General features: G+C 32.3%; 2 protein-coding genes across 12 annotated transcripts in view; both read right to left on the bottom strand.

Moving 5' to 3' along the window:
• Positions 1 to 17,092, bottom strand: part of Rabgap1l (RAB GTPase activating protein 1 like) — a 750,530-nt gene that overhangs the window by 424,567 nt on the left and 308,871 nt on the right. Inside the window, exon 1 of one of the 11 annotated variants that reach the window (XM_074047415.1) lies at positions 6,719 to 6,836. The exons of the other annotated variants lie outside the window; for them this stretch is intronic. Coding sequence (XP_073903516.1) covers positions 6,719 to 6,823 — 105 coding nt within the window. The 5' untranslated portion in view covers positions 6,824 to 6,836. Of the gene's footprint in view, positions 1 to 6,718; positions 6,837 to 17,092 lie in introns of those variants that run through there. 11 annotated transcript variants of the gene reach the window in all.
• On the bottom strand, positions 296 to 6,849 carry Gpr52 (G protein-coupled receptor 52). The gene is made up of 2 exons (XM_020186778.2): positions 6,719 to 6,849; positions 296 to 5,653 (listed from the first exon to the last, which is right to left on the bottom strand). Exon 2 carries the CDS (start codon positions 5,435 to 5,437, stop codon positions 4,352 to 4,354), a length of 1,086 nt encoding a protein of 361 aa, XP_020042367.1. The 5' UTR covers positions 5,438 to 5,653; positions 6,719 to 6,849; the 3' UTR covers positions 296 to 4,351.

Consider the following 17,092-nt stretch of genomic DNA (forward strand, 5'->3'; position numbering starts at 1 on the left):
CCCTGAGTTCAAGCCCCAGTACCACACACACACACAAATTTTAAAACAGAATCATAATAAAGAACAAAGAAAATCCTAATTACATCACTTTTAATATTTTAGAATACAACCACTTTTACTATTTAAAATAAAGTTATGGATATTTTAAATTATACAGCAAAACTAGCAGTAGATAAAACTTTCATTTATGAAAATATTGAAAAGGGAATCTTTTTTCCTTTTCTAATCATTGTTTTCCTTAATATCTATATATTTAGTTATCTTTCTATATATCATACACTTTCTATATATTCTTAATCCTAAAACAATGTTTTGTTCAAGGAAAAGATCATCAGAACAAGGAACCTACATATCAGAACACAGCACTGACTCACGAAGATACAGAGATGGTCCTACCTAAATACAGGTGAAGCTATGCTCAGAATGTTATATTAAAAGATTCTCTATATCTTCATTTTTTAAAATCTACTTATTACTTGGGTATGTATTTTTCACTTCTAATGATTAGGTTTGAGGGTGGAGTAGATTAAATCCTTTTAAAGTAACAATGTCATTTATTTTTGAACTCATATAATTTATAGTATTTATTGAACAAACTAGTTTATTAATCATTCTTTCTTCCAAGTAACATGTATATGACAAAATACCACGAATTCCATTTTATAAATGAGGAAACTAAGACTTCAAAGACAAATGGTAAAACATCTTTGGGCAGTCCTTTCATATTATTGCCACCCTAACAAGAAAAAGAATGTTTAAGCATATTTAGCACACTAAAGTAAGGAAGCAAGTTAATCTCAGAATCATAGCTCATCTCAACATCTATCTGCTCTGAGTTCAAAATCCAATACCACCAAATAATAATAATAATAATAACCCTCAACATCTGCTTGCTGACTGTCTTTAATCTCAAATGATATCTTCATGAATAACTATTCCTGGGAATTGAACTATCAGAAGTAATGGAACTCTCCTATATTGAAAAACACCAAATTTAGCCAAAAATCTGAATTTAAACAGATTTGGTAGGAGAAAATTGCTATATTAGAAAACACTTCTTCACAATGGATTAGTTCTGTTTAAGTTGGAACCAGTGATCTTTAAGTTGTAATGGCAATAAAACAGTACTCACAAAACAGCAAAACAGCGATACTACTTTCTGGACACTTCCTATGTGAAGGAATCATATTGAGCACAAAGACTATAAAATCTCGTTTAGTCCTCAAATCTAGATGAACAGGGAAAAACAAGTCTGTGAATTTATTTATCAATGAAAATAATAGGGTTTTGGAACATTTAGTATCCTATCTAAAGCTAAACAACTTACGAGGGCCAGGATTTCAGCCCAGGTTTCATTCATTAGTTGATTCTAAAGTTTTTCAGTATTGTGCCACTTTAGAAACAACCATACAAGTAACAGAATCCTTATATGATAGTATACAGCATTCCTATTCTTAATACACATTAATCTAAAGGAGTAGTTTCAAAATAAATATTACTTTACTGTGCAAACACAAATTAAAATTTATCAAAGGAAGTTAAGTGCCTTGTCCTAGCATTGCACATGAAATGCTCCAAGAACCCAAACCAGAATTTGCCTGATTGAATTTCCTTCAGTCTATGACAAAGCCTTTCTTTTCTACTCTTCCCCTTCAAAGGAATTAAAAGAAAAAAAAAAAAAAAACCTCAGAGACTTGAAAAAGCTATTCAAGAAAAACTTAACAAAAATGAATTAAAGTAGTAACAAGGAGACCATGCCCCAGAATTTCAGTTTGATTATAGACTAAGCTGCTAAATTTGGGCTTATCAGACCTTAATTAAAGACACTTACAATATCAAAGAAAAAGATATCAGAAGGAAAGAACTGAAGTAAAGACCTAGGGTAAGAAAAAGAAATAAAACTCCAAGAAGTTTTACAAGGAAATGTACAAACAAAGGTATACAGGTTTGAAAGCTTTTGTAAAGAAATCAGCTCAACATACTGGTGAAGAGCACAAGCTTTGGCTCCAGGCCAAGTGGGCGTACAGAAACCTCTGTCATGGACTGGTTGAGTGACCTTGGGCAAGTTACTTTTCTTTAGTTTTCTCATCTCTACACTAGGAATACTACTACTACTGTCTCAAAGGGCTATGGTCAGGATTAAATGTTGTTAATCCTCATTATAAAATTTAACACTGTAAAACTTAACACTGAGCTTGGTATGTAATTGTTATCACGAGGAAAAGCCAGAAGAGGAAAATGCAAATAAGCATGGCTTCAGGTACAGGACACCTATGGGTTTTTTTTCCATCTATATTTACATTCTAAATTAAAAGAATCAAACTTTGATCCCAAATAATATTTATAATATTGAAAATTTTATTTATGATACCTGAAAAGTTGACAGGAGTGTTTGCTTGAACTGACCTCAATTTAAAAGGCATATTTCAACTCATCCACGATGCCACTGGCAAACAGAGGGCAAGAGTAAATACAAACTTCAGCTACAAACTTCAGCTATAGAACTATAAAACATTTAGATTTTGATTTCAAATTAACTCTTGTCCCTGGTAAGTGTTGCAGTAAACTGAAGCAAAGTCTGGTTTTGAGATATAGAATACTATTTTATTCTTTATTTTAAACCTTTCTTACACATTTAAAAATTATACAGGGGTTCAAACAACCTCAATAAAATGAAAACATTTCTACTAGCGAATCTCTGAAGTCAAACCACCAATATGCAAACATGGTTGGCTTCTATGTTGAAAAGTCATAGGCACATTTCATTAGATGCATTTCAGAAAACAAAAAAAAAATCATAAAAATACTCAATAGTTTCATATTAAAAATTTCTCAGTCTGGAAACTTATGGTGGAAAAAGTAAGTATAGATATTATACTGTTCATACTTGTTTCACTACTGATTCCCCAAATGTCATACATCCAAACCCCTGACAATTCATTGCACAATCTCAGGTAGTACACTAAAAAATAAGTTAATCTCTGCATTTGAAAACAGTACAAAATAAAATACTGACAACTTTTATCTGTATTTGATAATTAAGAGTATTATATTCTCAGCAGCACTAGGAATGCAGCTTCGTCTAATATCAATATCTAAATAACAACTGCACAAAAGTATTTTCCTTTTAAAATAAGCTTTTTTATATGTGTCTCCCAGTGTTGACAACTTAAACAACATTGACCTATGTATTGAGCTAAAAAATATTAGGCACAGATTACATAATTTACATTTTCTTTGCTGTAAAAAATATAGTATGTGCAAATGCATATCACAGAAAACTAGTGAACACAATAGTGAGCTATTATAGACTTAACACAAAAAGTTAATGTATTACATTTTTTTAAAAAGTAGCATTAAGAGTGATACATCACTTATTACTGGGTGAATATCCTATATGTGCATTAGAATTATTTGTGGATTTTATTAAGGGAAACAAACCTCTACTACAGCAAAAGGAAAAAGAAAAGACACTGTGTTAGGCACATGAACTAACTTCAAAGAAACCAGATATTTAACACAATCTCCTCAACAGGCTACTAGATTGCTTTGTTGGAAGGAATAAGTTATTTAACACTAGGATTGCCTTATATAGTAGATTTTTTGATTAGTTAAAATACTTCTGGAGTAAAGTACCAAAGGATTCAAATGAAAAGAAATAGAAAAAAAACAGCAGGTTGTTAGGAAAAGGAGGAAAGCGAAATTCATGTTACCCAGGAGAAACAAAAACACTGTTCTGTTTTGTTTATAGCAGACAGTCTGTGTTGAAGAGATTATAAACACATAAACAAAAAGATTGTGTGACAAACAATAAAATGTAATGCTTACTGCATATCTTCCATGAAGAAACCATTATGGATTGTAGAAGAATGAATCTAAAAGTACACTTTGATACAAAAGGTTATACTTGGCCACATATATAATATGTAGCATGTTTATATAAAAGGCAATTTATGCCAATAATAACTCACACACACACAAAGAATAAGAGACATGGAAAGAGACAAAAAGAAAAACAAAAGACAGAAGCAGACAGTACAAGAGAAACAGAGATGCCAAGAGGCTTGCCCATGTCCTGTATATTTGAAGTATTTTTTCATCCTCAGTGCTGAATTTTTCCTATTACTGCACACATATTCAGATGCTATGTTTCTTTCATGAGATTACCAGCTATGTATCTTTTCCTTTAGTTTTTTCCATGAAAGAAAAAAAAATCAAGATCTTTAGTCTCATCCTTCATTTCATAGTCAACTATTCATGTAAATATTTCTGTGGTGGCAAATTTCCAGATGAATCAAGAATACAATCCAGCACGTCTGTCAGATTACATTTGATTTACTACCACTTCTCTTCAAATGGAGCAGGAATTTGCCCGCTTCCTAGGTTTGGGGTCTTGTGCCTCCTGATCCTTCACACATATACAAGACATACACATTGTCTCAGAAAGTCTTCGGAGACCCAGCCGGAAAACACTGTTGGAGAGGCTGTATATCACACAGTTACAAAAACTATTACTTATAGCAAGCCAGGTGGTTAAGAAAGACAGTGTCGAATTGTCCAAGACACGGGAGCTTTCGAGAAGAAAGTAAATAATATATGGGAGCCACAGCATATAAAATACACTGGTTATCCTAAATAAAACCATAGCATAACGACGGTCCGGGCTGTGTCCTGTCTCTCTAGAAGCATTTACCTCATGGCTAGGAAATCGGGCCCTTCGATCATTTATCTCTTTGGTGTGTTGCCGGCAAATTTTGAAAATGTGGAAGTAAGTGAAGCAAACAACAAAGGCAGCAGGAGCATAAAGTAAACAAACAATAAAGCCAGTAAAATAGGCACTGGTGAGCCAAGAGGTGGCACACCATTCAAAAATGTCACCATGGTAACCAGGTTTCCCCCAACCAAAAAAGGAAGGCAAGAAAATTAGGCAGGAGTAGATCCAGATCAAAATAATGCAAATTCTCAGGCGACAAGGGGTGACCAGTTGATTGTAGGAAAGAGGCTTGGTTATTGCAAGATAGCGATCCACACTGATACAAGCAAGGCATGCCATAGAAACGCTTTTTAGAACTGAGATAATATATCCAAAAACCTGGCAAGTCAGTGACTCATGGACACCTGTGGAGTAGTGGAGAAGGGAGAGAGTAGGAACCAAGCAGCTAACTCCAACGAAGAGATCAGCATATGCCATTGTCTGTATGAAATAGCTGGTAGTATAATGATGTAACAGTGGAGCACAATGAAAGACAAAGATAACTGTTAAATTCCCAGCAATGATTAGAAATGTCAGCAAGACAATAACAACTGTCTCGAAGATACAGACATCCTCTGCGCTGTAGTGACCAAATCCAAGTGGGCAGGAATGACGCTCGGACACATTCACAATGCCGCTGCTCATGTTCAGGATCCGCCATTCAGTCCACTTGGATTCATTCATGGCTTGGAATTAAGAGAACTTGAAGTCTTGACTCCAGCAAGCAGGTGCCTTCCAGCATCTGTTAAACACTGAACATGATCACCTCAGAATCTGCTTCAGTAGACAATGTCAGTGCTTCTGTTACAGCTCAGTGTTCCAGAGCATGCACAGGTCTCTTCATCAGCCTTAGCTCACCAGTGACACATCTCAGCTTTGGGGGATAGGGAGGAGGGTAAGCTAGAAAGGTGAAAAAAGGTCTCTTATTAGCTCTCTTGCGTGCTCCCGAGAAACTTTTTTTTGCAGACAGGAGACACTTCTAGAGAAAATGGATTTATTACCTTGCTCTATGAAAAAATTAAGTCTGTAAAAAAGAAATCAATTGCCAAAGGAAGAAAAGCTTCTGTGGACTGTTTTTTTCTCCTAAGATCTTAGGGATCAACTAGAAAGAGAGAGAATAAAAAAAAAAAAAACCAGTCTTAATCGTCTCAAGCTTCCTGCTTCATTTATGATGAAAAATGCATTCATTTTTTAGAATTTATGTAATTAAGAACTCAGAAAGCTAAGAAAAAAGTTCATATGACAAAGAGTATCCCTGGACTCTTCAGATTTGATGCTGATGGGTTAACTTTATGATCCATTTTTCTCTCATTTTTTTAAAGGTAAGAAAACAACTCTATCAAAGTTAATAACAAAAGACTCAACACTATACAAGCACGAAGGAGCAGAACAGGGGTAAAAGACTACAGTTTGCCCTATAATGCTCATGAGAAAAAAATGTATTTCCAGTTGAGAAGATAACATAAAATCTATTAGTGGATTAACACCTGAAAATGTGATAAATTTCTGAAGTTTTAATTCTGCATTCATTTTTAAGTATTTAAATGAGAACAGTTTTAGTCCATTACAGTTACTGGTGCTACTAACAGCACTGTAATTTATACCTCTTCCCTTTCAAAGTGAAATCTTTTTCACCATTAATTTCTGTATCTATAACTGAAAATAACTTTCATTACTTGATATGCCACCCTTCTTACAATGGAGCATGATAATAAAATACATTGCTCAAAGTAATTTTTCACCTTTGAAACCATACCCTATCTCATATATATGCAAATATAGATGAAATGTAGACAACAGAAACTTTCCTATATTATGAGCTTCTTTGACATACTGCCATTATTTATTACTTAAGCATTTCTAGTAGGCTTCATATTCTATTTTGCTATACGTTCTCTGTTTCTACTATATGATTAACACATTAGGTCATTATTTCAACTAAATCTTCTGAAAGTGAAAAATTACCTTATTTATTATATTTGCAGTTTTGTAGCAGCCATATGTTAAGAACATGCCTCTTCTTTTTCTGTATTCTATTTTGAGCAAATGCTCAATTAAAAAGGGGGCCATTAGGTAGGCTGTGAGATAGTCTTGTTTTAAAATACCTCAAAACATCAAGATGAGTTTAAATCCTCAAGTTTGAAATACTGAAATGCTGGCAGGATAGAATCCATCCAAAAGGTTTCCAAGGTCATTCTGGTATCAGGTTAATATTTGCCAAAGTCTTTTTTTAAAGTACAGGCATTTCAGAGAGTCTCTTGTCAGTCTTTGTTGTCATAGCTTTTGAAGAAATAGCATGCACTAGAAATAAAAACATTCCCTTCAGGAACAATGCAGCAGTTTAATAGAAAGCATTCTTCTGAAAGTTATTTTCTTGTGCACCACCACATTATTCAGGGAAGTCTTTCTTCTTTTATAAAGCCACAGGATATTCCTCCTTGTACATTCTTAGTTTCACTTATCACAAAATAATTCTCTTGTTACAGGAATAAGGTAATGCTTCTCACCTACATTCACTCTTAATCAGATGCTAGGCTGGGCTGCTTGATTTAGAAGTCCGATTTACTATGATGCAGTTAACAGGATGCTGTCGGTAGAGTCTTCACAATTTCTCAGTATTACTGCCTGCACCTGAGCCCAAGCCCTGCTCCTCCTCCTCATCCTGAGCTGATGCAGAAGAACTCACCATCAGAAAGGTGACTCGGTCCTCCTGCCCCAATCAACAGCACAGCCAATGGCTACTGCAGCTGAAACTGTCACTAGGTAACAGTTGCCAGGCACATGCAGGCTTAAAGACTTTCTCAGCAAGCTCCGATCAAGATTGACAAAAGAAGACAATGGAACTGACCACTCCTTCTAATATGTTAATGGCATTTATGAACTTCTAGAGATATTCTCCTTATGCCATTTATAAGGATTATTTCCTATAAACAGAACAGGAAAGAAAATCTGGCATACACCTTTAAACTCCATAGAGAAACTACCCACAAGGTACTATGACACTAAAAAGTCAGCAGTAATCTAATGCTCACTGGCAGAAAAAAACCTGATTAATTATTAAAGTCATATAACTCTTCATGAACTCAAGGGATATTACTACTATTTTTCTCTATAAAACAGTTATATTTTGATTAGTAGAAATTAAAAGTCATTTACTAATCTCTCCAATTCCTACCATGCCCACACAAAACTTATGAGTATGAGGTATTTAACTATGCAAACAAAGCATGAAACTAACATCACTATGTTAAAATCTATCCAGAGAAATACTGGAGATCAAATGTAATCTCAGAAGAGTACAAGCATTAGAAAAAAAAATAGAAAGATTGTTTAGCCCACTTTTTAATCCTAATATGCAAAAAGGGTCAAAGGGTCAAAGAAATTTGTCATAATGCTTAAGTTACCCATATTCAAGTTAGAAGAAATTTTGCTGAAATATTTGATAGAAACTAAAAACATTTTTAACTTAGTACATACAATTGTTCTATTTTAAAAAATATTTCTCATGTACTCATCGCTTTTCTTAAAAGTGACTTAGAACTAATTTAAAAATTATTTCAGAATTAAAAGAAACCACGGAAGTTAAGATGGAAGTTGAAGATAACTGATATTTGTATGAAGCATGTTTTATGTGCCAAGCACTGTGTTATGTGCTTTTATATTTTTTCTCTATAAAAATCTTAAATGTCTGTGAAGTAGTTACAATAATTACTTTCCAAATTAAAAAAAAATGGGTACTAGAGAGGCTTGCCTACAATTACAGATGAGAAACTGCCACTGCAATAGGTTAAAACTACCATTTGTAACACTGTAGTGCTAAACCCCAATCTCTACGTTCTGATGACAGCTGTCAGTCAGTAAATGTATGAGAATTACTTCAGACTTCATAAAAATGATTTATGAAAGAACAGAAAGTCTATTCTTTTCTTCTACGTTGACCTGACTTTCAGGATGATAATGATATTGCTAAAATCTGGAGGCTTTAGGTGAAATACAGAATGATAGTTTTATTCCTCATTACCAGAAATATTTATAAGATGTAAAAATAATAATCTTGACATGAATACTGTATTTGGGTTTGAAAGCAAGTATTTAAGTTTAATTCAAAACAGCTATAAGGTTCTATTTTACAGAGGGACATTTTAATTTAAAGAAATACTAAAGGCATTAAAATCAAACAAGTCAAACCTAACATTTTCCACTACAATAAATTTAAAATAAAATTCCTTTTGATAAATATTCATGAATGTAGTTAGTTCCCACATTCCATATAAAGAAAAGTTACATACTACAAAATAATTGGAAACTTAAGTGGTATCAATTACTAAAGCTATCTCAACTATCAAAATTTAAATTACTCTTAAAATATAGGCTTACACATTTAAAAAATAGTTTTGAATTATATTTCTAAAATTAGAAAAATAGCAACAAAAAAAACCACTAGACTGCTTTAGTTTGACATGTTTATTCCCCCCAAAAAATCACAGGCAAGGATTTAAATCTAAAAACACTGCAAATAATCCATAATTACACAAGCTTCCAAAGATATATGATAATGTGAGACAGAGTTTAAGAAGCAGTACCTATGACCAACTAAGCCTCCTGCTTTCCTTCCATCAGCTTAAAAGAAAGGCTTCTGTAGTTCTAGTAAGGTACCTTTCTTATTTTTAGCAATTGACTTTACTAATCCCTGACTTTCTTCTTTTCTATTCCTTTTTCTAATCTTGTTATAATGAGAACTAATTTATCATGTGAAGCTCTAATAACAAAAGAGCACTAATATCATAATATCATTGATATTATGTAGTTAGTATTATTATTATGTAGTTATTATATAGTTATTATTATTATCATTGATATTATGTAGTTAATATTATTATATTATTGATATCATAATATCATAATATCATTGATTTCAGTACTAGGCATCATTCGCCTCATTTTAGGGGTCATTAGGTGTTTTATTATTACTGCTCTTTTTATAATCATTACCAACTATTTCTCTCTCCTTTCAACTGATGAATGCTCATACTGAAATATTTAAGAGGAATCGTTATTTGGGATTACTTCACAATGACTTCTAATAGCTAAAACTGTATAACTTTATTAGATACACTATAAGCATGTGAGTTTTTAATTTAAACCTTAGATATGTTTTATATGTTCTTTTAAATGTATTATTATCTCATTATTAAATATCCAATCAATTCAAGTAACTACTCAGTAGGACCTAGACAGCAAAGCAAAAGAGGGACATCAGCTGTTAAAGACAAGTAGGATAAACAGTAGGCAATGACTACAAAGAAACTCTATAAGCAATATATTATCATAAAAGCAAATGATTAGAGACTAAAGTGAACAATGTTGTCTTTTATTATATTTTAAAAGGTATCAAAGGGTATATGCATTCAGACATTATTTCCTCAACTTCCCCTCTCATCTGTTAACTCTTCTGAGTCTCCACTGTCATTACTGTAGATAAGCTAGCATCACCTTATACTTGGACAACTGCAGGGGTTTCCAATATGATCTCTCTGAGTTGTTTATGGCTTCTCTTCAATCCATTGTACATAAAATAGAATATTCTTAAAGGTGTAACAGGTCTTGTCTGGGAAATGGAACCAGTGAGGGGAGGGGAGGATCTAAGAAAAGGGTATAGGAGAGGGAATGTGGTAGAAATATTATGTACTCAGGTATGAAAATGGAAAAATTAGATTTGTTGAAACTATTTCAAGAATGGGGGAAGAGGAAGATAAAAGAGAATGATTGAGGGAGTTAATTAAACTATCATATACTGTAGGAACTTTTGTAAATTTCACAATGTACCCCCAGTACAACAATAATATGATAATAAATGAATACCCCAAAATTCAAATCAGATTATGTCACTTCCCTACTTAAAATACATGAGGGGTTTTATACTATACTTAAGAGAAAGTCTTAAATAGTCCTATAAAATCCGGTCTTCCTATATCCATATAATCTCATTTCTCTTCTGTGTTATTCAGGATTACCAAACTGCCTTTTCCTCTCTCCATCTCATCTCCTTAATCCCCCAATCCCACATAAACTTGCTGTGATCCCAGCTGCCTCAGGATACTTATACCTGCTAATTAATGTGCTATAATCCTTCTTTTATTTAATTCAAATATAATCTTTTGGTCTCAGTTCAAATACTTCTTCCCCTGGGAAACCTTTCTTGAGTTCCCACAGGGTACCAGACCAGGTTCCACGCTTATCACAGTTTATTATTATTTATATTAGTCAGTTTTCTCTTCTTGACAGTGTACAAGTCCCATGAAGAGAACAAACATCTGTTTTGTTCACCAATTGGTCTCAAGTACCTATATTATGGAGCTGGGCACAGAAGAGGAAAAGAAAAAACAAATGTTTAATATAATTTTAATATAAGACATAAAAATAGAATGTGGAGTTTATAGGACTGAAAAATACTTAGAGCTAGCAAAAATAAAGCTCAGAATTACCAAACTTACTTGCAAACCCTTGTACAATGAATAAGCTTCACAAGAAAAAGCTGGAAAACGACCAAATTGCAGAAGGGAAAAATTAAACTACTAATATATTAAAATTAAGAGCAGAATTAGTCATCTATATCTCTACTTAAACCCAATTCAATATCACTATTTGTCTAGTGTTTTGAAAAATCATATTTAGCAAACAATAATGATTACTTATTTTAAGAATGCCAAATGCTACAAAATGCAGTAGCAATGAATTTTAAATATGTTGTCATCTACAAGGTTAAAGCAACATGGTCTAAATGCTAAAAAACAAATAAACCCTCTGAAGTGATACATATTACACTAAATCTACTGATTTAGTGACAGAGTGGGTGGTAAGGGAAGGGGTGGGGGCAGGGGGGAGAAATGACCCAAGCATTGTATGCATATATAAATAATAAAACAATAAAAGTTAAATTAAAAAAAAAAGAAAAGGAAGACATGACTGCATACATAAGAAGTACTATAAAATGTACTCAAGAGCACATTAAAACTGAGAAGTAAATGAATATTGTCAATATACCAAGTCAATATATAAAATAATTTAATTTCTATATATTTGCCACAAATAATAGAAAGTGAAATTATAAAACAATAAACCATTTACAAATGTGAAAAAACAGGACATAAGTATGAATTTAATAGAAGACCTCTACCCTGAAAATTATAGTCATTTAAGACAAAGTAAAAGATCCTAAGTAAATGAAGAGATGTATCATCTTTTACTAGAAGATTCAATAGTGTAACAAATGTCAGTTTTCCCCAAATTTATCTGTAGATTTTTTTGTTATTCCAATTAAAATCCATGCAGATTTTTTTTTAGGACTAAACAAGCTTCTGATTCTAAAATCTTTATTTTTGCTATCTAGCAGAAATAATCTTGGGAAAGAAAACAAAAATCAAAATTGGAAGGCTGGCAAACCTCATTTCAAGACTTGCTATTAAGCCACAGTCGTTAAGACTGGTATAAGAATAGACAAATAGAGCAGTAAAAAGAATAAAGGATATAAAAATAATCTCAGAATTATATGGTCAATCTGAATTTCAATAAAAACACATAGATTCTAAAAGAAAACACTCTAAAAGGAAAGTATCTTCATGACATAAGAGTAGACAAATATTTAAGATAATGAAAATAGTAACTATAAAAGAAAAATTTAATAGGTAATATTTTAAAATTCTTAACAAAAGAAATCATTAAGAAAATCAGCAACCCAAAGGACTGAGAGAAGGTATTAGTAAAATATATATCAAAGAATATATATCCCAAATACATAACTGACTCCTATAATTTGTTAATAAAAGTAAAATTAATCTAGTTGATCTCACAGACATTCTGAGTAGAATAGTGCTATTAGGGGCTAGGAAGAATGGGGAGAGCTGGAGAAAGGTTGGTCAATGAGTACTACCTTACAGTTAGATAGGAGAAGTAAGTTTTGGTATTCTACTGCCCAATAAAGCAATATATTCCTTTTAGAGGCTTGATCTTGTGCTAAGCCATGCCTCCAGGTGTACCATATAGTTCAATAAAATTTTTAAAAAGGATTTTGAATGTTTTCACCACAAAGAAATGTTGTTTCGAGAGATTAGATATGCTTATGCTAGGATTTGAACATTACATAATAAATACAAGTGTCAAAGCATCTCACAGTGCCCTGTAAATATGTATAATTTTTATGTCGAGAGAGAGGGAGATAGGGAGACAGAAAGGAAAGATGAAGGGGAGGGAGGGTGGAAGGAAGGAAGGAAGGAAGGAAGGAAGGAGGGAAGGAGAAAGAGAGAGAAAGAGTAAAAAAGTGCTTGTCCTCAAGTCATCAGTTAAAGACAAAATTAACAATGAGATACCAATATATTCCCACTGAAAGGGCTAAAACAAATCACCATTAGAGCAAGTGCTTACTGTTATAATTATATCAGATGTATAAAAATGAAATAACCTGAAACTGGAAACAACCTATACATTCATTAACAGGGAAATGGATATGTAAATTGCTATATGTACATATTATGGAATAAGAAGGCACCAAAGAGCTGATACAAACAACATGGATGAATCCAAAAACTGAAAGAAAAAAATCAATGCGCATGATTTTAAATGAACTTCTGAAACAGAAAAAAACCTAATTTTGCTAAAAACAACAAAATAGTAGTTGTGTGTGTGTGTGTGTGTGTGTGTGTGTGTGTGTGTGTGTGTGTGTGTGTATGCACAAGCATGCCCACACACTAAAGAAATGACTGGCAAGAGGTTTAAGGTTACCTTCAGCAATGAGGAAAACATTCTGTACCTTGCTATATGTGGGTCATGTGCATGTGTACACGCCTAATTTAATCAAAATGTAACAAAAAATTAAGTCATGTAAAATCATAAAGAAAATCATAAACCTACGATTGCACTTGCATGTACTACGCGATCCATTTCTGTGTAAAACCACCAAATGAGAGCCCTAAATAACTTGAGGGGATTTTAAGGCACTGCCAATAAATTATATGGAAAAGTAAAATACCAGAGCCCTCTGAAGCAATGTTTCATTAAGAATGAGAGCTACTAAAATATCTAAAAGAACAAGATACTGGTGGACAGAATAAGTACATCTAGCCTCTGCATACTTAGAAAATAAAAAAGTACACCTGACTCATGGTTAGGTGCTTGTACTTATAAACACAACAGCCCAGATGCAAGTGAGACAGAGTGAAAAAAGCCTTACTGAAGGCCAGTTATATAACAGTTTGAGATTGCCCTGCCTAGCTGGGACCTAATACAACTTGCCAAGTAAACAAAACTCTTGAGAGATTCCATTATATTTTAAAAACTACAGAGGAAAATAGAGAAAGAAAATACTAACACGTATATTTAACTCGTTCTTAGTAGAGGAGCCCTCACACATAAAATATTTGTATTAAATTAATTAGTCCAAATACTATTCTTTCTTCCCTTTTTTTACTCTGGGTATCTTGTTATATTTAATGAACATTCATTACATTTGAAGGCTAGGGGAGACTATGACTTAGAAGAAAGGGTATAGGCTTTGCAATCACTCTGATTTAAGTTAGCAAGATGGCTGGCCCCCTCATTAACTAGAAGGCCTTTGATGTGTCATTCTCTCTATGTTTCTCAGTTTCCACCTGTAAAATGAGGATAATAGTATCTACCTTTATAAATTAGTTATGAAAATCAGATATTAAAAATAAAGCACATACCTTTATTATGTTTGTTCAAAGTTCACTGAGAGTAAAATTTAAAGCATTTTACTTTTCTATCAAATAAACTTTGTGTTCAATCATTTTCCTTAAGAAACTACATGCAAAAGTAATCTACTAAGATTAGGAAATTAGTAACAGTACTTTCTCTTTTCTAAAATGCATCCTTTTAAAAAATGCATCCTTAAAAGAAAAATCATTGTCTGAATCAGGCCATACATGTTAGGAAAATCCTATGATTAACAACAAAATAATATAAAAATAACCAAGCCTCAGTTCATAAAAATCTCAATTACATGGATCCAACAATTCCCAGATCATTAAGGGACTTTTAAATTAATTTTTAATTCAGTTTTACTCTATAAAATTTCACATTTAACTTTTTATAAGACATATTATCTACTCTGCCTTCTTAAACTAAGAATTGTGGACATAATTTAATGTTTGCCTAATAGGCTGGGATTCTCATTTTTAGCATCAGTTAAAACATCCTAATATAATCATATCTTTGTAGCTGCTATATATATGTGCGTGTTTACACACATATACATATATAGATATTTGTTTAATCTCTACAATTAAACAGGTACTTAATAAAAATATAATATAAATAATATATACCACCCTATATTACTAATTTCATTTGTATAACAAACACAGCCATATCCTCTCCCTCTTCTTCTAATTTGCTATTTGTAATAGAGACTTAAATATCAGAAATTAAGCTTATAAGAATTTTTCTCAAAGAGGAAACAGAAGTACTGTTCTAGAGTAAAGTATCATAGCTCAGGCCTAGGTTGCCAGTTATTTCTTGATTAAGTGAGGTATGTTTTATTATGTTTGAGTACAGCAGTAAAAATACTTGAAATGCCCTTTAAAATAACATAGGAAAAAGGAAATTCCAAGGTTTCTTACATTTCTCATAGCTAAGAGCTTCTTGTCCTTTATGGAATAATACATCTGGAAAATTAAGCTATTTGGTAAGATTTTACATCAACAAAATTCTACTGAAAATTAAATAAATCTCACAGAAAGGGTTCAAAACAGCCATTCCCCTCAACTTTTATACATTAAAAACATAGAAAAGTTTAACCATAAAATATCTCCTACAAAAATATGTTAAAATTATGTGGAAATAGAAGAGCACAATCATATACTAAATAATAGGTTCATAGTAAAGGAAAGAAATGTTAATTCAAATTCATTTTTAATTGAAAGGGATTTTTCCCTTATAAATGAAAATTGCTATTTTTTAAGATATCTTATTGTTATGGCAACTGAAGTGCTAAAAATAATAAAGAAATATCAAAGTTGTTATAGCAACTAGAATTTTAAAAAGCCATGAAGTGTAGAATAATCAAACCTTAACTTGGCTTGTAATGCAACATCTATGACTCAGTTTTCAAATGAAAATAGAGATACTCATGCTCTTGTCTTTATGAGTTATCTCTGGAATCCAAACTAAACAAAAGTTGCTATATAATAGTTCAAATATCATTTTCATTTTTATTTAATTCACTCATCATTCTATACATACTTAAAAATGTGGCTGTGAGCACCCTACATGTTACTGAACTCCATGAATAGCAGGAAATGTTAATCAAAAAATATCTGTTGAGCTGTACTCAACTATTCAGACTATGTGCAATATGGGTTTCACAGTTTCAAACTTGCTTGCTACTTCCAGTCTTCACTGCTCTGTTCTAGAATGCACTAAAGGTGAAAAAATGTACTTAATGCCAAAGCTATGCCCAGATCCATGTAATTAAGAGTTCAGTTAGATTAGAAAATTACTGAAAGCCTATTGCATGCTAGTTATTGTTCAAAGTTCTAGTCTTCTGTTCTCACAGAAGAGAAAATTCATAAAGGTCTATAAGCATCAATAGGGCCTTTGAAGGATTTAAACTGGTAAGTAACATGAATTAATTTTTTCCCTAGAGATGGTCCTATTAGGGAATGAAATTTTTAGATTTACATGCTTTACACTAGAAAATCAAGACTTTTTTTTGTTTAAAAACTGTTTTCATTTTAATGATGTGAGTTAGTAACAAACAAATATAAAAAATTGTCATTCACATTTCCATACATTGTATTATGGACCAACTGAAAACTCTGGACTATACAAATGAAAGTTTCTTTGCATTTTTAACTTCAATTATTGTCACTTATAAATAAACATGATTTGCAAAAACATGCATTTGTGAATACAGATATCAAACTCATGCATTAAGTTAATATACAACCAATAATAGATTGTTTATTTGTGTAGTTGTGTGTCAAATGTAACTGACACAGAAGCAGTTATCCTGGGTTATTTCACTCTATTTGAAAAGTGTTTCTGTGAAACAGATGGAAATAGAGTTTAAAACAAAAATTGTACTTTACCAATACAATAAAAGAAGTCTTTAGTTTCATATGTTTCTAATAACAAATGAGCATGATTTGGTGACAAATACAGTAATTTACATTGTTAACATTGCATAGTTCTCCAGCATTCATGAGTGGAAATGAACTGGCTGTAACAGACCCCTATGTATGCTTATCCATACCCTTCCTTTTAGGTTTTTTTTTTTTTTTTTCCACTGAAACTACTGATACATGTAGTGAGCCTGTAAAGAAA

Source organism: Castor canadensis, chromosome 11 (genome assembly GCF_047511655.1).
Source record: "Castor canadensis chromosome 11, mCasCan1.hap1v2, whole genome shotgun sequence".
Taxonomy (NCBI): Eukaryota; Metazoa; Chordata; class Mammalia; order Rodentia; family Castoridae; genus Castor; species Castor canadensis.

Coding starts and splice junctions, on each gene's coding strand:
- Gpr52 (XM_020186778.2), bottom strand. CDS start 5,437: ATGAATGAATCCAAGTGGACTGAATGGCGGATCCTGAACATGAGCAGC.